This window comes from Bufo bufo, chromosome 5, assembly GCF_905171765.1.
Source record: "Bufo bufo chromosome 5, aBufBuf1.1, whole genome shotgun sequence".
NCBI lineage: Eukaryota > Metazoa > Chordata > Amphibia > Anura > Bufonidae > Bufo > Bufo bufo.
The window spans coordinates 457,188,110-457,212,316 of NC_053393.1; the positions used below are offsets into that span (position 1 = coordinate 457,188,110).

At 46.6% G+C, this 24,207-nt stretch overlaps 1 protein-coding gene across 1 annotated transcript; it reads right to left on the minus strand.

Moving 5' to 3' along the window:
* Positions 1-326: 326 nt before the first annotated feature.
* Positions 327-22,850, minus strand: POLR1F (RNA polymerase I subunit F). Its single transcript, XM_040433692.1, has 4 exons — positions 22,572-22,850; positions 13,758-13,899; positions 7,579-7,784; positions 327-1,658 (listed from the first exon to the last, which is right to left on the minus strand). The coding sequence occupies exons 1-4, from the start codon at positions 22,814-22,816 to the stop codon at positions 869-871; spliced, it is 1,383 nt and encodes a 460-aa protein (XP_040289626.1). The 5' UTR covers positions 22,817-22,850; the 3' UTR covers positions 327-868.
* Positions 22,851-24,207: the final 1,357 nt, after the last annotated feature.

A 24,207-nucleotide genomic window follows, 5' to 3' on the forward strand; every position in this document is an offset into this window, starting at 1 on the left:
TCAGTGCTGGATAGGCAAACAGGAAAGAAAAGCAAGCAGCTCAGATGAAAGACCCTCACGACTCACGGCCAATCCATAATGGGTAGTACACAACATCCATGGCAATTAAAGGTGCTGGCCTATTTAATATCCGAGTCATGTCTCAAGGCCTAAAGGGTTGAACATTGACTTATAGGATAGCTGCCTTACATAAGATGTCATCATAGGCTGAGCTTGCTAAGAGCTCATTTGCATCCCTTTCATCCCAGAGGAGCATGTCTGGTCTATAAGTCGCCTCACGTGGATTATGGCACTCTCCCCAGGGAGAGATAGTGCTCCCCAAATGATGTCAGTATAGGGTTACCATTAGTTAGACTATCTGAAACATTAAAATGTGATAAATTAGAAAAAATAAAAGTTGGGTGAGGGTGAAATACTCTTTCAGAGCATTGTACACAGTTTTGTCCTTCCTGGCACACTGTGATAACACTAATGACCGAGGGTGGCCGCAGTGAGGTGGCATCAGGCTGGGAGGACAGCATACATTTTCCAGTCCTGCAATGTACTGTCTTTTTCCTGTAGCTTTTCTGAACATAACCCACACAGATCATCATTCATACATCAATATGCAAGAACTAAGCAATAATGTTGCATTTATTCATTAAAACTAAATATTGCTCCATGGCATGTATGTTTCACTCGCTATAAAAATATAATATATACTCCTCAATGGGCATCAAGTTCAAATTATTTAATACATCATACAGCAATGCTGACCACTTTTAAAACTTATGCACCACAAATATTAAAATATATTTTCAATATGTTCAGAAATGTATCGGCTGTCTGCTGCTGTTCCTAATTAACCTTTGGTCTAGGAACCGCTGTTTTAGCTGCCCGGCTCTGCAGGATCCTGCCGCCTCTTTTTGTGTTTCTGAATCTTGCGGGTTTCTTGCTGGATTAGGACATTGTCTGGTGGAGTTTCAGATGAAGCAAGAGCCAGGTCTAGGTCCATAGAAGTGTTTTTGTTTTTTTTCTTATGTTTCTTTTTTGTGGCTCCAAGTTCTGTTTCTAATTCTTCTAATGTGCCATCTCCACTGACTAATGAATCTTCTGTCATACCATTCAGCAAGCTACTCTCAAGGTCAGAGTTTATCTTGTGCTTCTTTTTCTTGGACTTTTTGGTTTTATGCTCTTGACTTGAGGGAACCACTGACATGCTGTCAAGTTCCACTACACCATCATCTACTGCTACACCATTGTCACTGTTTGTTAATGATTCCCAATGTTTCTTCTTTTTACTTTTTTTATTCATGATTTTGTATTCTGATTGGGTTGAAATGTCCATAACTGAGTCTTCCAAGGCAGAATTAACTCCAGATCCATCAACCTCTAAAGGCTGATCTACAGAAAGGGCTTCCTGATGTTTGTGCTTTTTTCTCTTTTTCTTAGGTGCTTCTTCCAAGCTCAAGTTTGGATCCTGTTGGTTCTCTAGACATGCATTTTGTGAAACGGTTTCTTCGAATAAACGTTTCTTGCCTTTCTTCTTTGTGGTATTCTCTGACAATATGCTTGTCTCGTCAACTGCAATTTCTATGTCCTGCACTTCACCACTGGGCACATTTGAATTCTGCTCCTCAGACATCACATTCAGTTTTTTAATAGCTTCAGCTTCCAATCTGAAAAAGAACAAAACTAATGAATACATATTCATCCTTTCTAGATATGCATTTGAAAAGAAAACAAAAATCGTTATAAGAGGCAAAAAGCAAACAGAAGACACGGCTAGTCATCTGTAGATGAAGGTGTGCACTTTACGTTTGCCCTGGAAGAGACTTATTCAAAAAGGAAAATAAGTGTTTTCCTTCCTTTTCGTGGCACTCTAATGTCTTCACGGAAGGACATTGCTTTCAGAAACACAGATATTATTGAGAAAGGTCTAAAACTTCAGACGTTACCAGTGCCTAACAGACAAAATCCTGCTCAACACCAGAACTCGAGAGCAGATCAAAAAAGGTAGAAACTATTTTAGGTTACATTCACATATGTATGCAAGTAGAAGAAAATCTAAATCGCACATCCTCATTCCTATGCTTTTGAAATAACAACTGTTTAACAATACAGCATGATATTGCGGTGAAGCACTATTATCAATATGTTGCTGTGCACTATTAGGAGGCATTAGTATACAGTTTCATCAAAGAGCATAGGCCCACTTACCGCGACAAGGTTGCCTCTTCAAGTGGGAACCTACTCTAACTTTGGAGCGGTACCGTGCGGCGACCATCGCGCCTCCACGCCGCTCCAGCAGGCAAAGGGACCCAGCAGCCACACAGCGGCCCCACTGTGCAGCAAAGCCACCTAGGCCCTGGGCCCCATCACTCCACCAGCACAGCACAAAAGCAGCGACGGCCACCGTCCAGCAGCGCATAATGTGAACAGGTGCTAAGAGCTCACCTGTTCACAGCCTCTCAGGAACTCCAACGGAGAGGTAGTAGGAATTTATTGACGGTACCGCGCCAAAGTTAGAGTAGGTTCCCACTTGAAGAGGCGACCTTGTCGTGGTAAGTGGGCCTATGCTCTTTGATCAAACTGTATACTAATGCCTCCTAATAGTGCACAGCAACATATTGATAATAGTGCTTCACCGCCATATCATGCTGTATTGTTAAACAGTTGTTATTTCAAAAGCATAGGAATGAGGATGTGCGATTTAGATTTTCTTCTACTTGCATATATTGTACATTCACATATGTGTTCTGAACTCCGGCAGCCTGATCCTGCAGAGGAACAGACTGCCGGAGTTTACCATGTCCGGCATAGCTGGGATAGGGCTGAAACTCACCAGATTCCGACTGACTACAACGGGATCCAAGGGGGTCCGGCCTCCTTGTGGTGTAAATGCCATCTTTTGGCCAAACAAAGGCCATACGCCATGGTAATCCATTAGAATCCAGTAGTGCACAGCCCTATCCAGCTATGCCAAACACCAGCAGTCTGTTCCAAAGATGGAATTCTTAAGATGAAGTGAACATAGCCATAGGCCTCATTCACATGGCAGTATTTTTCATCAGTATTTGTAAACCAAAACCTGGAGTGAGTCTAAACCACAGAAGAGGTGGAAATCTTGCCATTATAGTTTTTCTCTATGTTCCACTCCTGGTTTTAACTTACAAATACTAGGGGTGCACCGAAATTCCGGCAGCCGAAAATATCGGCCGAAAATGCACCTAATCCACTTCGGCCGATATTGTTACATATCGGCCGAAAATATGGGGTGTGAGATTTGTCACCCACCATCTGCGGGTGGGCGGTTTACTTTGTCACTGCATCTTTATTTTACCTTACAATCGTGACGCTCCAGTAACTAACAACTCTGCAGGCAGAGCGGAGGCCGGCGTAACGTCACTTACTCACGTGACGCGCCTGCTCCGCCTCCTTCATTCATAAAGTGGGCGGAGCAGGTGCGTCACGTGAGTAAGTGACGTTACGCCGCCCTCCGCTCTGCCTGCAGAGTTGTTACCGGAGCGTCACGATTGTAAGGTAAAATAAAGATGCAGTGAGTGATTAGTCTGCTGTGAGCAGCAGGGCCGGGGCTGTTATGGGTAGGGGGATCGGTCTATGGCACTGCTATGGGGAAAGGGATCAGTGCACTGTTATGGGGAAAGGGATCAGTGCACTGTTATGGGGAAAGGGATCAGTGCACTGTTATGGGGAAAGGGATCAGTGCACTGTTATGGGGAAAGGGATCAGTGCACTGTTATGGGGAAAGGGATCAGTGCACTGTTATGGGGAAAGGGATCAGTGCACTGTTATGGGGAAAGGGATCAGTGCACTGTTATGGGGAAAGGGATCAGTGCACTGTTATGGGGAAAGGGATCAGTGCACTGTTATGGGGAAAGGGATCTGTGCACTGTTATGCCCATAACAGTGCACATATCCCCTCTCCATAACAGCGCCACCCACAGATCCCCCTCTCCATAACAGCGCCACCCACAGATCCCCCTCTCCATAACAGCGCCACCCACAGATCCCCCTCTCCATAACAGCGCCACCCACAGATCCCCCTCTCCATAACAGCGCCACCCACAGATCCCCCTCTCCATAACAGCGCCACCCACAGATCCCCCTCTCCATAACAGCGCCACCCACAGATCCCCCTCTCCATAACAGCGCCACCCACAGATCCCCCTCTCCATAACAGCGCCACCCACAGATCCCCCTCTCCATAACAGCGCCACCCACAGATCCCCCTCTCCATAACAGCGCCACCCACAGATCCCCCTCTCCATAACAGCGCCACCCACAGATCCCCCTCTCCATAACAGCGCCACCCACAGATCCCCCTCTCCATAACAGCGCCACCCACAGATCCCCCTCTCCATAACAGCGCCACCCACAGATCCCCCTCTCCATAACAGCGCCACCCACAGATCCCCCTCTCCATAACAGCGCCACCCACAGATCCCCCTCTCCATAACAGCGCCACCCACAGATCCCCCTCTCCATAACAGCGCCACCCACAGATGAATTTCATTCATGAAAAAGAATTATTAATAAAATCATTAAAAAAAAAGTATTTTAAAAGTATTTGGGCAAAAAGGCGGTTTCGGTTTTCGGTCAAGGGCATCCTGAATTTTCGGTTTCGGACCAGAATTTTCATTTCGGTGCACCCCTAACAAATACTGATACAAAATATTCACCAGAACGCTGCAATGTGAACGTGATGCTTCAGGGATTGTCCAACCACATACAATTCTAACAAGACTGGGACAACACGTGGTTGTCCCAATGTCCAGTCCTCAATCAACTGTAAACTCTGGTAACCTGAAAGCAAGTGCTCTGTTCTACAGGATACACCATAAATGTGTGATAGATGCATATCCAACTGAGGGACCAGCATCTATGTCAAGAACAAGGATGCCTTGACCCCCAACCAGTTCCCCATCCTACATAGAAAGGGAGGAGATGACCACTCCTTCCCGGCTGGGATCGCTAGGATATGACCCTATTGTTTGACAGGTGCAGGACCCCGCAGCTATCTTGTAAAACCCAGACAGCAAAGTGAAGGAGGGCGCAGTGCGCATGCGCGGCTGCCCTCCATTAATTTCTATGGGGCCGCCAAAAATAGCTCTGGCTCGGCTATTTCCGTCGGCCTCATAGAAATGAATGGAACTGGTGGCCACACAAGCGTGGTGAACGCTTGTTAATTTCTATGAGGATTCCAAAAATAGCCAAGTGCGCCGCTCAGCTATTTTCGGCGGGCAAATAGGGACGATTGCTGGTGGTTGGACCCAGCACTGCCAGCCACCACTTTGCTAGCTTCATTTTAGAGATGGCGGCAGGTCCCAGGGGTGGGACCCGCACCTATGAGACAATTGGAGTACATCCTACAGACATGCCCCTTTGTCTGAGATGGGAATATACCTTTATTAAAACAGATTTTATAACCATGCAAAAAAAGAATCAAGTATCAACTGCATGGTGGATTATTGTAACCAGTATGATTTCTCACCAAGCCCTAAAGGTTCTACATGTATCTGGGGTACAATCCTTACGTCTAGCTTCAGACACAGAAGGATTATAAATGGGGGACTAGAGACACTATTGTAACGGGGCAGTGGCCACTGCTGTCATTTATATTGGGGGCATTGTTGTGAAGGATAGAGGGGGACCTGCTATGACTACTGGAAGAGAGAAGGAGGTCATTGATATGGTGATCAGGTAGGAATGTCTCAATTGTCTCTTTACTGGCACTTAGACACAGAATGCCCAGGTTTGTCCTAATTACTTTACATTGGCATAAGCAGCTAATTGATAAGTGACAAATGCTAATGTCACACTTGGCACTGCACATATGGTGGACTCCTCTCACTCATTAGCAAGCCCTACATATATTTTGACATGCAAGGTTGTACTATGAACTCTGATTTGGTTAGAAATTATTTTCTACTGCCCGCCAGATACAGCGATAACAGCTAGATTGGTGTGGATTAGTCATGAGCGAATCGATTCGTTCATTTGAACCAATTTACACTTTTGACAGAGCATCCCCACAGATGTGGACGTTCCCTCTGCTGACAAATTAACATGGCCGCATTTCTTCACTGGGCTTAGTAATCACGCGTATGCACCATTACTGCGAGATGAATGAATCCACTTGTACAAGTCCGTTCACTTATGCGACTGGATCACTGGATCCAACTATTTTGAATGGAGAAAAGGTTGAGCGTGAAATGAAATGTGCAGCACTCCCCATTTAAAGGAGTTACTCATCCTAAGAGGCCTTTTTAGGCAGACCCCCAGCTTGGTCGAACTTGTAAAGGGAATCATATGTATCTGAACCCCGCCTGTGGTTTCCAGCACCTTTGCTTCCCCTAGGCCTATGCAAATCTCCAGTCTCTCCGGTTTGACGCTGGTCACGTGGCCACAGCAGTGACGTGTCCCCCATGGGTCACATGACCCAGTGACACGCTAGGGGGTGTGCCCAAAAGGCCTCCAGGATGAACAAACCCTTTGCCCACTGTGTAGTGGTCGTGCTGGGCTACTGCAGCTCAAATCTTCGGGCAAGGCAGCTGCTGAGAACATCGGTGGGAGTGCTGGGTGTCAGATCTTAACCAATCAGCTATTGAGGACTTATCCTGAGGATAGGTCATTAATATCCAGGAGCAAGAAAACCCCCTTTGAGTATTAATTATTTGCATTTTAGTGTTGGGCACTCCGCGTACAATAGAATAATACATAATAAAGTTGCGTTAAAGGGGCATTCCAACAACTAGCATTTATGGCAGTTTTCATAAGTTTGGCTTTCCATGACGGCCACATAACGCAGTTGAAGAGATGGAAAGTTATCGGACACAGACTTAAGCCTCTTGCGCACGACAGTGTCCATTTTGCGGCCTGCAAATCTGCAAAATACGGATACAGTCCATGTGCCGTCCGCATTTTTTGTGTACCTATTGATTTCAATGTGTCAGTGATCCGCAATATTCTTTTGCAGAATGGACATGCGGATGAGGAACACGTCCTATAATTGCCACAAAATGTGGACTATGGACCCAAGTCAAGGGATCCGCAAAAAATGGTGGCTGCATTGCAACATGGATAGTATCTGTATTTTGTGGATCTGCAATTTGCAGACCGCAAAATACATTATGGTTGTGCGCATGAAGCGTTAGCATACAAACCAATACAAAGTTTGTAAAAAAATAAATAAAAAAAGGTTGCAGTATTTTGCGGAAAAATCAGGTCAACCATGAAGAAAAAAAAATCATCGTCACATGTCCTGAACTCAGACCAAACTGCAAAGGCCTGGGTTCAGGAGATGTGCATCAGTGATTTCAGTCCACAAAATACTGCAACTAACTTTGGATCACGGAAAACCGCACTACACGCGGATAGCATCTGTGTGCCGTCTGTGGTTTTCACGGACCCACTGAATAGAATGGGTACATTCTGTCTGCAAAAATGGACTACAATAGTGCATGCTCCTGTGTGACATCTGAACACACACATTATTCAATGTCTGTGGAGAACATGGATGTGAATCACTGAAGTGTGAATAAGTCTTAATACACACAGTGTATGCAAGAAACTTACTGCCTATCCAGTTTGCCACGAATGCAAAATACACCCACTGCATCAGAGTCCAGACGGAAGACTTCAAATTCCAGTTGATCACCTAAGTTCACGTCCATGTGCTGCCAAGCATCTACAGGCATTTTTATGGGTCTTGGTACGGAAGCATTGAAACAACCATGGACCAGGCAACCGACATGACTGGGCGCCTTCTTATTGACGACACCCTAGTGGAGCAAACAGAACACAAAACAACTCATGAATCTGATAACCAAAAAGCTTCAGACTGCAGTCATCCATGGTTTAGATTCCTTCAGCTCCCTGACTTTCCCAAGCAGCTTTGCAGGCAACCTCCATACACACTGCAGTTGTTGGCGCATACCGATACATGGCACCAGCTAAAGTACCTATTATTAGGTCTCTTTCACACGACCGTATGGCTTTTCCAGTGTTTTGCGGTCGTGTTTTTTCACGGATCCGTTGCTCCATTTTTTTGTTTCCATTTCTGTTCCGTTTTTCCATATGGCATATACAGTAATTACATAGAAAAAAATAGGGCTGGGCATAAAATTTTCAATAGATGGTTCCGCAAAAACGGAAAGGATATGGAAGACCTATGGATGCATTTCCGTATGTGTTCCTTTTTTTTGCGGACCCATTGACTTGAATGGAGCCACGGAACGTGATTTGCAGACAATAATAGGACATGTTCTATCTGTTCTATGTTTCTATACGGAAACGGAATGCATATGGAGTACATTACATTTTTTGGCGGAACCATTGAAATGAATGGTTCCGTATACGGAATGCAAAAAACCGCCCGCAAACAAAAAAAACAAAAACGCTTGTGTGAAAGAGGCCTTAGACTGACAGCCTGCGCTATGTAAGCACAAACAATCACTACATAGGTATTCCCATGGGACTAGAGTTTTTAACCACCTCCGGACCGCCTAACGCAGATTCGCGTTCCGGAGGTGGCAGCGCTGCGCACAATCACGCATATACGCGTCATCTCGCGAGACGCGAGATTTCCTGTGAACGCGCGCACACAGGCGCGCGCGCTCACAGGAACGGAAGGTAAGAGAGTTGATCTCCAGCCTGCCAGCGGCGATCGTTCGCTGGCAGGCTGGAGATGTGTTTTTTTTAACCCCTAACAGGTATATTAGACGCTGTTTTGATAACAGCGTCTAATATACCTGCTACCTGGTCCTCTGGTGGTCCCCTTTGTTTGGATCGACCACCAGAGGACACAGGTAGCTCAGTAATATGTTGCACCAAGCACCACTACACTACACCCCCCCCCTGTCACTTATTAACCCCTTATTCACCCTTGATCACCCCTGATCACCCCATATAGACTCCCTGATCACCCCCCTGTCATTGATCACCCCCCGTAAGGCTGCATTCAGAGGTCCGTATGAATTTTACGGATCCATTGATAGATGGATCGGATCCGCAAAACACATACGGACGTCTGAATGCAGCCTTACAGGGGAGTGATCAATGACTGTGGTGATCACCCCATATAGACTCCCTGATCACCCCCCTGTCATTGATTACACCCCTGTCATTGATCAACCCCCTGTAAAGCTCCATTCAGATGTCCGCATGATTTTTACGGATCCACTGATAGATGGATCGGATCCGCAAAACACATACAGGCGTCTCCCTGGAGCCTTCCAGGGGGGTGATCACCCCATATAGACTCCCTGATCACCCCCCTGTCATTGATCACCCCCCCTGTCATTGATCACCCCTCTGTAAGGCTCCATTCAGACATTTTTTTGGCCCAAGTTAGCGGAATTATTATTTTTTTTTCTTACAAAGTCTCATATTCTACTAACTTGTGTCAAAAAATAAAATCTCACATGAACTCACCTTACCCCTCTCGGAATCCAAATGCGTAAAATTTTTTAGACATTTATATTCCAGACTTCTTCTCACGCTTTAGGGCCCCTAGAATGCCAGGGCAGTATAAATACCCCACATGTGACCCCATTTCGGAAAGAAGACACCCCCAGGTATTCCGTGAGGGGCATATTGAGTCCATGAAAGATTGAAATTTTTGTCCCAAGTTAGCGGAAAGGGAGACTTTGTGAGAAAAAAAAAATATATATAAATTTCCGCTAACTTGTGCCAAAAAAAAAAAATTTCTATGAACTCGCCATGCCCCTCATTGAATACCTTGGGGTGTCTTCTTTCCAAAATGGGGTCACATGTGGGGTATTTATACTGCCCTGGCATTCTAGGAGCCCCAAAGCGTGAGAAGAAGTCTGGTATCCAAATGTCTAAAAATGCCCTCATAAAATGAATGTGGGCCCCTTTGCGCATCTAGGCTGCAAAAAAGTGTCACACATCTGGTATCGCCGTACTCAGGAGAAGTTGGGGAATGTGTTTTGGGGTGTCATTTTACATATACCCATGCTGGGTGAGAGAAATATCTTGGTCAAATGCCAACTTTGTATAAAAAAATGGGAAAAGTTGTCTTTTGCCAAGATATTTCTCTCACCCAGCATGGGTATATGTAAAATGAATACGGCGATACCACATGTGTGACACTTTTTTGCAGCCTAGGTGGGCAAAGGGGCCCATATTCCAAAGAGCACCTTTAGGATTTCACAGGTCATTTACCTACTTACCACACATTAGGGCCCCTGGAAAATGCCAGGGCAGTATAACTACCCCACAAGTGACCCCATTTTGGAAAGAAGACACCCCAAGGTATTCCGTGAGGGGCATGGCGAGTTCCTAGAATTTTTTATTTTTTGTCACAAGTTAGTGGAAAATGATGATTTTTTTTATTTTTTTTTCTTACAAAGTCTCATATTCCACTAACTTGTGACAAAAAATAAAAAATTCTAGGAACTCGCCATGCCCCTCACGGAATACCTTGGGGTGTCTTCTTTCCAAAATGGGGTCACTTGTGGGGTAGTTATACTGCCCTGGCATTCTAGGGGCCCAAATGTGTGGTAAGGAGTTTGAAATCAAATTCTGTAAAAAATGACCAGTGAAATCCGAAAGGTGCTCTTTGGAATATGGGCCCCTTTGCCCACCTAGGCTGCAAAAAAGTGTCACACATCTGGTATCTCCGTATTCAGGAGAAGTTGGGGAATGTGTTTTGGGGTGTCATTTTACATATACCCATGCTGGGTGAGATAAATATCTTGGCAAAAGACAACTTTTACCATTTTTTTATACAAAGTTGGCATTTGACCAAGATATTTCTCTCACCCAGCATGGGTATATGTAAAATTACACCCCAAAACACATTCCCCAACTTCTCCTGAATACGGAGATACCACATGTGTGACACTTTTTTGCAGCCTAGGTGGGCAAAGGGGCCCATATTCCAAAGAGCACCTTTCGGATTTCACTGGCCATTTTTTACAGAATTTAATTTCAAACTCCTTACCACACATTTGGGCCCCTAGAATGCCAGGGCAGTATAACTACCCCACAAGTGACCCCATTTTGGAAAGAAGACACCCCAAGGTATTCCGTGAGGGGCATGGCGAGTTCCTAGAATTTTTTATTTTTTGTCACAAGTTAGTGGAATATGAGACTTTGTAAGAAAAAAAAAAAAAAAAAAAAATCATCATTTTCCGCTAACTTGTGACAAAAAATAAAAAGTTCTATGAACTCACTATGCCCATTAGCGAATACCTTAGGGTGTCTACTTTCCGAAATGGGGTCATTTGTGGGGTTTTTCTACTGTCTGGGCATTGTAGAACCTCAGGAAACATGACAGGTGCTCAGAAAGTCAGAGCTGCTGCAAAAAGCGGAAATTCACATTTTTGTACCATAGTTTGTAAACGCTATAACTTTTACCCAAACCATTTTTTTTTTTTACCCAAACATTTTTTTTTTTATCAAAGGCATGTAGAACAATAAATTTAGAGCAAAATTTATATATGGATCTCTTTTTTTTTGCAAAATTTTACAACTGAAAGTGAAAAATGTCATTTTTTTGCAAAAAAATCGTTAAATTTCGATTAATAACAAAAAAAGTAAAAATGTCAGCAGCAATGAAATACCACCAAATGAAAGCTCTATTAGTGAGAAGAAAAGGAGGTAAAATTCATTTGGGTGGTAAGTTGCATGACCGAGCAATAAACGGTGAAAGTAGTGTAGGTCAGAAGTGTAAAAAGTGGCCTGGTCTTTCAGGGTGTTTAAGCACTGGGGGCTGAGGTGGTTAAAGGTGTTTTTTTGGGAGTGCAATACTGATGACCTATTCACTTCCCCATTCGTGCACACCCACTGAAGACTTGAAAAAGGTCACTGTGACTGAAAGGTTGTCATCATGCTGAGAAACGATTCTTGAAATTATGAATGTTCTTTTTTTTCCCATTCATTTTGCTGAGATGGAAATTATGTACAAACACCTTGTCAAAAAGTGAAAAGGATATAATTTTGACTCACATTTGCTTGTGCACTAAATTTTTGAAATGTATGTATAGGGTTGTAGAACCCTTTTTGGTTGCACCGCACCCTATATATGGTGTGCTTTTCCAATATATCTTCACTATTCACAGGAAGGGTTATCAATTCCAGATCAGTGTATGTCCGAATCCTGTCACCCCGCTGATCAGCTGCTTGACGAGTGTGCCAGTGATACCACTTTCAACAAGGTTCATTTGCAGGTTAAGTCCAGCATTCCTGCAATCAGCTGTTAGAATAGGCAGTGGTGCTCCAGTGTGCCAGTGAGGACAAATGTTTTGGGTCACATGGCCTACAACGAGCAGATCAGTCTCATTCAAGTAAACTGGTGTGGGCAATATCAAGCACAGCCACTATACACTGTACAGTACTGTGCTGGTTATGTTATGAGGAGACCATAGCACTCACTGGAGCGCCATGGCCTCTTCAAACATCTGATTGGTGAGGGTGATGGGCGTTGGAGCCCCTACAAATCTGATTGTACATCCAGTAAAACCCCTTTAAAGGGGTTGTCCAAGTTATTTTTAAATCAATGCCCTATCCTCAGGATAGGTCATCAATATCAGATCATCGGGGGTCCGACAACCAGCACCCCCGCCGATCAGCTGTTTGAAGAGGAGGCGCGCGCCTTGCCAGCACTGCCTCCTATTCATTTGTTTAGCTGCTCGGCGTCGCATCCGTAGCGGTGAGCAGGTGTAATTACACCCAAGCCGTCCCATTCATTTCAATAGGACGGATCGCTCCTATGGAAGTGTATAGGAACGAGTAACGTGTAATTACACCTGCTCACCTCTGCGGATGCGACGGCGAGCAGGTAAACAATGAAGAGGAGGCAGCGCTGGCACGGCACGCGCCTTTTGTTCAAACAGCTGATCCGTGGGGGTGCCGGGTGTTGGACCCCCGCCGATCTGAGGATAGGTAATCAATAAAAATAACTTGGCCATCCCCTTTAAATCTCCATGTTATACTTAAAATTTTCCCATGAAAATCATTAAAAGGGTTTTCTGCTTTTTACTATTGATGACCTATCCTCAGGATAGGTCATCAATATCAGATCGGCGGGGGCCCGACTCCCAGCACCCCCACCGATCAGCTGTTTGAAGAGAAAGGAGTGCTCATACAAGCGCTGCCTTCTCTGCTCTGTTTACCTGCTCGCCACAGCAATTGCAAGTATGGTGTCCCCATTCACTTCTATGGTAAACAGAGCAGACAAGGCAGCACTGGCATGAGCGCTGCCTTCTCTTCAAACAGCTGATCGGTGGGGTTCCGGGAGATGGACCGTCGCCAATCTGATACTGATGACCTATCCTCAGGATAGGTCATCAACGGAAAAAAGCAGACAACCCCTTTGATAATATAATTAAAGGTACTGGTCGCCTCACTTGACATCAGTAAAGTAGAAGTTTATAAAATTCCTCTCACTAGCCTATGAGAGCCTCATGTACAGTAATATCTGCAGTTGTGTCCTGAGATCCTTTCCAAACAAAAGTTGTGAGAAGGCGCAGCCTGCAGGGAGGCGTAAACCAGGGTGAAAGTGCTTCTGCAGCCTGTTTTTATTCTCCTATGTGCACCTGTAGTGTTTTCCATGAAGAAGTGCATCCATTTATACATGGAGCGCCTCTGAAGAAGGATCTCAAGACAACTGTAGAGGTTCCACTAGAGCTGTGATAGAGGACACTTATAGACTGGTATGAGAAAGGAAAAAGGTGAATATTGAAAACGTTGCTCATTTCTGCTTTCGGCGAGTACATATGGGTACTTACCACAAGCCTCTGCCCGCATTTTGGCTGGAATATGACGAAGTCGGCTTCAATATTAATGTGAATGTATCCAACGTCATCGTATATGTCTCCCAATTCACCAACCAACTTGATGTTATCATACGCCACAGGGACGCCTTCCAATCTACAGAGGTAAGGACAAGGATCCCATCAGGAAAACATACTTTGCTTTTAAGGGTTAGTTCACACTTCAGTTATTTGATCAGTTATTTCCATCAGTTATTCTGAGCCAAAACCAGTTGCGGGTCAAAAGAACAGAACAGGTGCAGATATTTCCATTATACCTCATCTCTGAGTAGGTTTCACTACTGGTTTTGGCTCACAATAAGGGTCCATTAACACGTCCATAGAATGGTCCGGATCCGTTCCGCAACGTTGCAGAACGAATCCAAACCCATTAATTCTCTATCACACAGTGGGCTGTCCGCATCCGCATTTCCGGAGCGCGGCTCCCGAAAAAAATAGAACATGTTCTATTCTTGTCCGCAATTGCAGACAAGTATAGGCAGTTCTATGGGGGTGCCGGCCAGGTGTATTGCGAATCCGCAATACACTACGGACGTGTGAATAGACCCTATCTAATGGAAACTGATCAAATAACTGATGTGTGAACTGGACCTAAATTATTTGTGCTGAGAACAACTATTTCTATCAAGGTTTATTCCTTTTCCCTCTTCCTAATTACAGAGCAGACATGAAAGTAGGCCCCATGGCAGCCATTGAAATATATACACACACTATATGGACCAAAAAGTAGGGACACCTACACATTACACCCACAGGACCATTTATGACTTCCCGTTCTAAATCCAGACATTAGTGTTGATCGAGCATGCTCGGCCGAATACAACATGTGCTCGAGTCTCCTCCCCGCACGTTTGTTGGCTGCTACACAGCCAATAAACGTGCAGGTAAGTGCTGCCCTTCACTGTAATGCCGTAGCCATGTTGGATATTGGCATTACAGTAATTGGCTGGCCGGAACGAGTCATCGGGTGCTATATAGAACCCGATGACACGTGTTTGGCTCAGTCTTAGTCAGGGAGAGCTGTGCTGAAGGAAAAGATAGTGTAGGGAGTGAAAGTTTTTTTTTTAAGTTGAAAAACTTGTCAGAGACCCAAGAGTCCTTTTTAAGGACTGTTGTGTGTGGCAGCAATATCTATTTTTAGCGCCTCCTGCGCTAAATAGCGTGCAATAGTTAGGCCGCTGCAGACAGCGACATTATCTGCACTACATCTCCTGTGTAATGTGTGCGCATCCCAAAAATATCTGACATCGTGTACTTTTTCCATAAACGGTGTACGCTTTGGACAGTGACATTACCTGGGGTACATCTCTTGTGTAACGTTTCCACATCCTGAACACCTGTGAAATTCCCTGTAATTTTTTTATTAGCCGCTGCTGACATCAGCGACATTATCTGCGGTATTTCTCCTGTGTAACTTTTCCACATCCCAATTACCTTTTTTTTATATTTTTTTTGCGCATACACTTCCAAATCCTACGCTCCTGTACGTGTGACAGACTTTCAAGCATATATAACATTTAATATAAAGAAGGCAAGCAGTAAGGGACGGGGCAGTGGTCGTGATGGTGCACGCAGAGGCCGTGGTGAAACTGTGCCTGATGCCAGAGCACAAGAAAAATAATCATCCACAATACCTAGCTTCATGTCCAAGTTTGCAGGGCAGCGCAGGACACTACTCTTGAAGTCAGACCAGTGCGACCAGGTGGTCGGTTGGATTGCAGCAGATAATGCTTCCAGTCGGTGAAGCACCACCCTGTCTTCCACAAAGTCCAGTCTCAGTAGCCAAGAGTCTGGTTAACACAATTCTCACCCTGATCATCCTTCCTCCCAACATGGAGAGTCTTGCCAAACAAGTTATCCCACACTCGGATATTCCGAGGAGATCTTTTCAGCACCATTTCTTCATTTGGGCCTCTCGACAGGCCCGCTCGGAGACATGAGATCTTGTGCCCCGATTCCCAAACTCTTGAGCATCCACAGTCACAAAAAGACGGTGGGGAACGGCAATTAGTGTTTCACGAGGTGGATGATGAGGCTGAGACACAGTTGTCAATAACTGAGGTTGTTGTTAGGTCAACAATAGTAAGTCAGAGACAGGGGAAGAAAAAAAAGAGGGTCACTGGGCCTTTCAAAACGATGGTCCAGGGATAACTTCGCAGGGCACCAAAGGTAGGGCAAAAAACTATGTATGGTATGTTTATACCTGAGTTTTTGGAACTAATATATATATATATATATATATATATATATATATATATATATATATATAGAAAAGTTATTAAGAACGATGGTGGAACACAGAAAGGCAGGCTGCAAGTGGTCTCGACCCACCCTGATGCCCTCAAGGTGGGTGATTGGGAAGAAGACAGTGGGGTAGCGTGGAGACGCTAAAAAGGACCACAGAGAGGCGCCAAAATCCCTAGTATTGAGGGTTATGATGTATATAACCGAAGAAAAAAATAGAAACTTGAGTTATTAGATACACATAAATGGGGTGGAGATATTTTCACACTCACAGATTCGGATATGGTATGCAGTTAAGCCAGGGCTCGACAAATCCCAGGCGCCAGGTCGCCATGGCGACCAGGAATTTAGTCCTGGCGCTTGGGTATTTGTCAGCCCGTTTTCAAAGGTGCCCGGGCGATGGGTGAGGAGCTGCCGTTCTGTCCGGAGGCAGCACCGTGTGAGTCAGCTCCGTCACAGCACACAATAGCAGAGACGCAGGGAGGGGCTCGGGAGGAGTGTAATCTGATCCTAGAGTGGAAGCTGCTTCTGCCAGCCCCTCCCCTCCCCGCCCACCAACCAATCAGAGCTGAGGCAAGGCAAGGACTAGCAGCTCTGAGTCACTGACACAAGTACAGGGAATCTAAAGAATCGAATGAGTCACAGGTTAAAAGAATCTAAAGATCTGACTCATTCGATTCTTTGAGTTAAAAGAACCGTCAGTCAGACTCTAGAACAGTTTACACTGAGGCTGATGCTTTTGCAGCAGTGGTAAGATTAAGTGACAGGACACAGAGTTTAGATTACAGTTTGAATTAACCCTTTAGGATCAAATTGGCTTCTCAAGGAGATGTATATGTTAAAGGCATCCCTTCTTCTGTCTCATTCAGTAGCTATTGAACTAAGGGTACTTTCACACTTGCGGCAGGATGGATCCGGCAGGCTGTTCACCCTGTCAGATCCGTCCTTCCGCTGTTTCGCCGGACCGCAGCTCTGTCCCCATTGACTATAATGGGGGTGGAGCTCCGGCGCAGCACGGCAGTGCATGGTGAAAGGCCGCCGGACTAAAAGTACTGCATGTCCAACTTTTTAGTCCGGCGGCCTCTCACCGCGAATTGCCGTGCTGTGCCGGAGCTCCACCCCCGTCCCCATTATAGTCAATTGGGTCCGGGGACGGAGCGGCGGTATATGTAACATGGCATACAGCATTATTGGGGGGGCTCTATGGAGAAGTGGGGGGGGAGCACTATGGGGGCACCTACTAGGGGCTTTATGACGCGGCTCCGCCTGGCTCCTAACTTTTTTAGCTGGCTCCTAGATTCCAAGGAAATTTGTCAAGCCCTGAGTTAAGCAGATATGGTATAAGGTAAATGTAAAATATTATACAAATATAAAATCAAGATATAAAATCAAAATTTCAGTGACTCACTTCACCCAGGAGGGTAATGTGGGATAAAGCACATAACACCCGCATCACACCTCCTGCGCCTGGATCGCCAGTAGAGTCTCACGGATGAACAATGATCACTCAGGAATTCTTGTTCATTCTTTAAGTTCTTTTATTCCAAAGCCAGGGTGGGGGAGTGAGCAGCTCGACGCGTTTCGGGGCCTCTTAATGGGTCCCCTTTATCAGGAGCATGTATTAGGTCAACAAGTCAGGAGGATGAGCAGAGTGAGGAAGTGGAAGAGGAGGTGGTGGACGATGAAGTCACTGACGCAACCTGGGAAGGTGGCAAGCCGAGCGAGAACAGCAGTACAGAGGGGGAGGGATCCACAGCACCGCAACAGGCTGGAAAAGGCAGTGGGTGGCAAAAGGGAGAAGACGGGCAACACCAAACAGGGCCGCCACTGTTCCCCAGAGCACCCCCTTGCGGAAATCTCCCCTGCCAAGGGGTAGGTGTTCCGCAGTATGGCGCTTTTTTGAGGAAAGTGCAGACGACAAAAGAATTGTCATTTGCAACCTGTGCCATACAAAAATGAGCAACCTCACCACCACCAGCATGATCCGCCACATGGCATCAAAGCACCGTAATAGGTGGGCCGAACGTCTGGGTCCACAATCTGTGTCTGCGGGTCACACCACTGCCTCCTCTTCCCCTGTTCCGTGCTGGCCAATCCCTTGTCGAAGGTGCAGGCCCAGATGCCTCCCACCCTGTACCTGGACCTTTGCAAGCACCATCAGCGACCACATCGACTTCCATGTCCCAGCACAGCGTCCAAATGTCCTTACCCCAGGCATTTGAACGCAAGCGCAAATACCCAGCCACCCACCCACAGGCCATAGCACTAAATGTGCACGTTTCCAACATTTAGGCTTATGGACACAGGCCTTCAGTAGCCTGATGTTGGCAGCCGTCCCTCATTACGCAGTCCCCAGCCGCCACTATTTTTCACGGTGTGTCGTGCCCGCCTTACACCAGCATGTGTCCCGTAACATCACCCATGCCCTGACCAACGCAGTTACTGGGAAGGTCCACTTAACCACTGACACACGGACAAGTTATTTCGGCCAGGGATGCTGCATTTCCCTGACGGCACACTGTGTGAACGTTGTGGAGGCCGGGAGCGAGTCGTACCCTGGGATGTCACAGGTGCTACTGACACCAAGAATTGCGGTCACTAATTCCATCAGGGTTTCCGCCACCACCTATGTTAGTGGCTGCAACCTCCCCTTCTCTTCCACCTCCGAATTATCCATGTGCAGCTCCAGTCAATAGCTGGAAGCAGTGTAGCACTGCAGAGGGAGAAGCGTCAAAAGGCCGCGCTTAAGGTGATCTGCTTAGGTGACAAACAGCACACCGCCGCAGAGCTGTGGCAGGGGATAAGAGACCAGACTGAGCTGTGGCTCTCAACCTAGAACCAGGGATGGTTGTGTCTGATAATGGCCTTTGGAGCTCAGTAAGCTCACACACATCCCATGCCTAGCCCACGTCTTAAACTTAGTGGTTCAGCGGTTTCTCAAAACTTACCCCAATTTGCCTCAGCTACCCGTGAAGGCGCGCCGCGTGTGCCCATTTCTGAAAGTCATCGACAGCTTCAGCCGGTCTTGTCAACGCTGCAGCAGTGTTTGAAATTGCAGCTCACCGGCTGTTGTGCGACGTGAGCACGCGCTGGAACTAGACGTTCCACATGTTGGCCAGGCTGTGCAGCAGTGGGCAGTGTGTGAGCAGCAGAGGGCAGTAGTGGAATACCAGCTGCAACATGGTCGTCGCCTTTCCAGTCAGCTTCCGCTATTCACAAGCGAGGAGTGGGCATAGATGTCTGACCTCTGTGAGGTTTTAAGAAACTTTGAGGAATCAACACAGATGGGTGAGCTTCTGTGTCTACTTAAACGCTCGCTGCTCACAATTAAGGCTACTTTCACACTGGCGTTTCTGGGTCCGCTTGCGAGATCCGTTTCAGGGCTCTCACAACTAGCCCAAAACGGATCAGTTCAGCCCCAATGTATTCTGGATGGATAAAGATGCGTTCAGAATGCATCAATTTGGCTGCGTTTGGTCTCAGTTGTGTTTTTTAGACGGTTACTAAAACACAGCTTGCAGCATTTTGGTGACTGACTATGCAGAGCCAAACAGATCAGTCCTGACTTAAAATGTAAATCAATAGGGACGACAATATGGTGCAATTGAAAACTGATCTGTCCCCTATTGACTTTCAATGTAAGTCAAGACGGATTAGTTTAGACTTAGACTTTTTTTTAAATAAATAATGCAATACAAGACGGATCCACACCAAACGCGAGAGTGAAAGCAGCCTAAGGCGGACACTTTGCATGTGGAAATGGGGGAAGGCATTACACAGGGTGATAGCCAGACCACCCTCAGTTCGTCTTCTCAGTGCAAATTGCATGATGATGAGAAGGAGATGATTGCCTCGGCTACAGAGGGTAGTACCCATGGAAGTTTAATTCCATCTGTTCAGCGTGCATGGGCAGTAGAGGATGAGAAGATTGAGAGTCATCCTCCTGATGACGACAGTGAAGTGTTGCCTGTTGGGACTAGCACACATGGCTGACTATGTTAAGCTGCCTTTCCTGTGAGCCACGCGTTTTACGCATTTTGGATAACACCGATTACTGGTTGTTCACCCTTCTCGACCCCCGCTACAAAGAGAACTTCTCATCTCTCATTCCCGTGCTGGAGAGGACGAGTAAAACGGTGCAATACCAGAAGGTCCTTGTGGAAAAATTGCTCCAAACATTTCCATCTGACAACGCTGGCGGCAGAGTCCGTACTTCCTTGGGCAACCGAGGTGGGGAGACAAGGGGAACACACAGCAGTTTCAACAGAGGCAGGGCACAAAGCCTAGGACAGTTTCATTACACCCCGCCAGCACCCTCACCCTGATGCGCAGCCTAGTGTCACAAGGACAAAAAAATTTGGAAGATGGTGAAGGAGTATGTAGCAGACCGTGTCAGCGTCCTCAGTGATCCCTCTGTGCCTTACAACTATTGGGGGTCCAAGTTGGACACGTGGCACGAACTGGCGCTCTACGCCTTTGAGGTGCTGGCCTGCCCCTCCGCCAGCGTTTTGTCAGAGCGTGTATTTAGTGCTGCTGGGGGCATAATAACTGATAAGCGCATCCGCCTGTCAACTAAAAATGCTGACCGGTTGACTCTTATAAAAATGAACAAGGCCTGGATTGACCATGACTTCTCTACTCCACCAGAGGAAAGCGGCTGAACATAAAAAGGCACTTTAAAAGTGTTGTTTATAATGTACTGAATACACTGTATTCCCATGCACCCCTTCCACCACAAACAAGGGTATATGGTTCAATCTTCCTTTTCTCGTCCTCCTCTTCCATCATATTAATAAGCTTATTAGTCTACCCTCACTCCTAATGTTTTTGAGGGTCAGCTCACCAGAAGGCCCTCGTCTGTAATGTTTTAGAGGGTCACCAGCAGGCCAATCAGAATTTTTCAAGGGTGTGTATGATGCCCTCCTTTATGTGTAACAAAGGGTGTATTGTAGTGCCGGTTCCTTGTAATTTCTGGCAGCCCTTTCACTTTATGAGTGTAGGAGTCCGACTACCTGAACAATTGTACCACAATGTGAATAAGGCCCTCCTTTATGTGATATACAGGTTGTATCGGAGTGCCTCTTCCTTGTAATTTTTGGCAGAACTTGCACTTTATATACAAGTAAATATACAGGAAAGAATGTTTCCTATCAATTTTATCTCTAAAATCGATTTCATCTTTGGTTTTGTGCATATTATTGTCAGTCTGTAAAAGTGGCAAACTACTCAGACAACATTGTTCCCAGCAGCGACCTGGGAGTCCAAGATGCTTCCAGACATCCTCCCCATGCTGTTCCCAAACCATTTCAGTGATGTTTCCATCAATTTGTGACCTTTTCCTGTGAACCAGACACCCTCCCCTCTTCAGAGCAGGGGGTGCCTGGTTTAATGCTTGAGTTCTCCCATTGACTTCCATTGTGCTCGGTAGAGCACCCGAGCATCCCGAGGTGTTTGACCCGAGCCCCTTAACACTTTGGTGCTCAATCAACACTAACACACATTAATGTGGTTTCCCCCCCATCCCCCATTGCAGCTTCTACTCTTCTGGAAAGACTTTCTACAAGATCTTGGAGTGCGTCTGTGAGAATTGTCACCCACTCATCCAGAAGACATGTGTGGGGTCAGACAATGATGTTGGATGAGAGGGCCGCCCTGGATCACAGTCTCAGTTCTAGTTCATCCAGAGGTTTTCGACGGGATTGAGATCGGGGCTCTGTGTGGGCCAGGCAGGTTCTTCTATGCCAGACTCGCCCAACCATGGCTTTATGAACTTTGTGCACTGGGGCACAGTCAGTGCTGGGTAGGAGAAGGGCCTTCTTCAAAGTATTCCCAGAAACGTGGAAGCATACAACAGTCCAAAATGTCTTGTACGCTGAAGCATTAAGAATTCCCTTCACTGGAAAAAAGGGGCCTAAGTCAACCCCTGAAAACCACCCCACAGTATCATCCCTCCTCCACCAACCTGTACAGTTGGCACAATGCGATTCAGCGCAGGGCAAAGGAGAGCATGAATGAAATGCTCCAATGCGCACATCAGGGGGGCCGGAGGGGTGAAGATGGGGATATGTCGGGGTTCAGTTCTTAACCCGGACAACCCCTTTAACATCTCGGAAAGCCCCCTTTAATGCCAGAGGCGGCCCCGCTCTATGACCCTATGTGGTCTCCCGTCTACAGGCTGGGCAGAGATAACGTTATACCTACCCATCCCGTCATTTGTGGCACAACCTCAAGACCCGCACCCATCAACAAAACGGGGGTCCCACCTCGGCCGACAACTCCCAGTGGGATGAATGGAGAGAGCTGCGCACAGATAAATGCATTCCCTACCCCATGTACCGTGAATGTATGAGGGGAACGCGCCTTCACATCTAGGCTGCTCTGCCATCACATTGTCCAAATACACTCTAAAAACTGGGGGGCACAACATGGCGGAACTGCCCCACCTGCACCTGACTGATAGGGCTAGACTGAGGGCAGGAAGGGGCCACAAGGCCCAGCATGGAGTCCTCAGCCCCAGACACTTACACGGCGTTGTACTTGAGGAGCTCGGCGCTCAGGTGCTCCTTTATGCCGCTCCGCTTCTTGCTCAGATACTTGGGGGACAGCGCTAAGTGTCTGCGGTGCGTCTTCAGCACGAGGCAGGAATACCGGCTGTCAATAAAGCCGCACGCTTCCGAGAAGGACGGTACCGTAAGACACGACAGGGCCTGGGGCTTCGCTGAGGCTGCGTCAACGAGAGCGGAATCCCCGAGGCTTTCAGCTTCAGCCATGCTGTTCTGTCCACATGTCGCCCGGAGAAGCGGCCGCGGCTGATGACGTGTTACACATTGGTAGAGCTCAGCCAGACTTCCATCGCTAGAGGGGAAACACGGATGCAAGGTTATAGGCGCCGCCATGTTTGCGAAGACCAAAGCGGCGCCTGGTATGCGCCTGCGCAGATGATCTCATTACACAGTATTCAGGGCAGGCTTCCTACTTTGGATTTTCTTCTAGTAAATTATGCAGAATCCTGTCATGAAGGGGATGTACAGGTTTAGACAAACATATTTGCTTTCTTCCTGAAACAGCACCACACCTGTCCATATAGGATGTGTGAGGTATTGCAACTCAGCTACATTGAAATGTATGGGATTTGCCTGAGACACCAAATACAACCTTTGCAAGAAAAAAAAAAAAGAAAAAATACGGATAGCATCCGTTTGCATTATGTATTTTGCGGAACAGAACAGCTGGCCCCTAATAGAACAGTACTATCCTTGTCCATAACACAGACAATAAAAGGACATGTTCTATTTATTTGCGGAACGGACATACGAAAATGAAATGCACACAGAGTAACTTCCGTTTTTTTTTTTTTTTGTGGATGGATCGGACATGATCGTGTGTATTAGCCCTAAGGGCCGTTGACCGGTCGTACCCATATTGCGGCCCGCAAACAGCGGGTCCGCAATATGCTATCTCCGGCCGTGTGCGCCCCATGTCACGGATGCAGACCCATTCACTTGAATGGGTTTGCAATCCTTAAGGTGCAGTGCAGAACAGAGGCACGGGACCCCACTACATTACTTGTCTTATTTTTCTGCGGTGCGGACGGATCACAGACCCATTCAAGCTGCACACTCTCCCCAGTCAACAAAGTCTGCTGCCTTGGAGTGACCTTGGATTCTGCCCTTTCCTTCTGACCGCAAATCCAAGCCCTTTCCACCACCTGCCGCCTCCAACTCAAAAACATCTCTCACATCCGCAGTTTCCTTAACTTTGAATCTGCGAAAATGCTTGTACATGCCCTCATCATCTCCCGCCTAGACTACTGCAACATTCTCCTCTGTGGCCTTCCATCTAGCACTCACGCACCCCTCCAATCTATCCTCAACTCTTCTGCCCGACTAATCCACCTCTCACCCTGTTATTCCTCTGCCTCTCTTCTCTGCCAATCCCTTCACTGGCCCCCCCATTGCCCAGCGAATTCACTTCAAAGTACTAACAAATACATACAAGGCCGTCCATAACCTGTCCCCTCCCTACATCTCTGAGCTACTTTCCCAATACATCCCCACACGCACTCTCCGATCCTCACAATACCTCCTTCTCTCCTCTTATCACCTCTTCCCACAATCGCCTCCAAGATTTCTCCCGCGCATCCCCCATACTCTGGAACTCG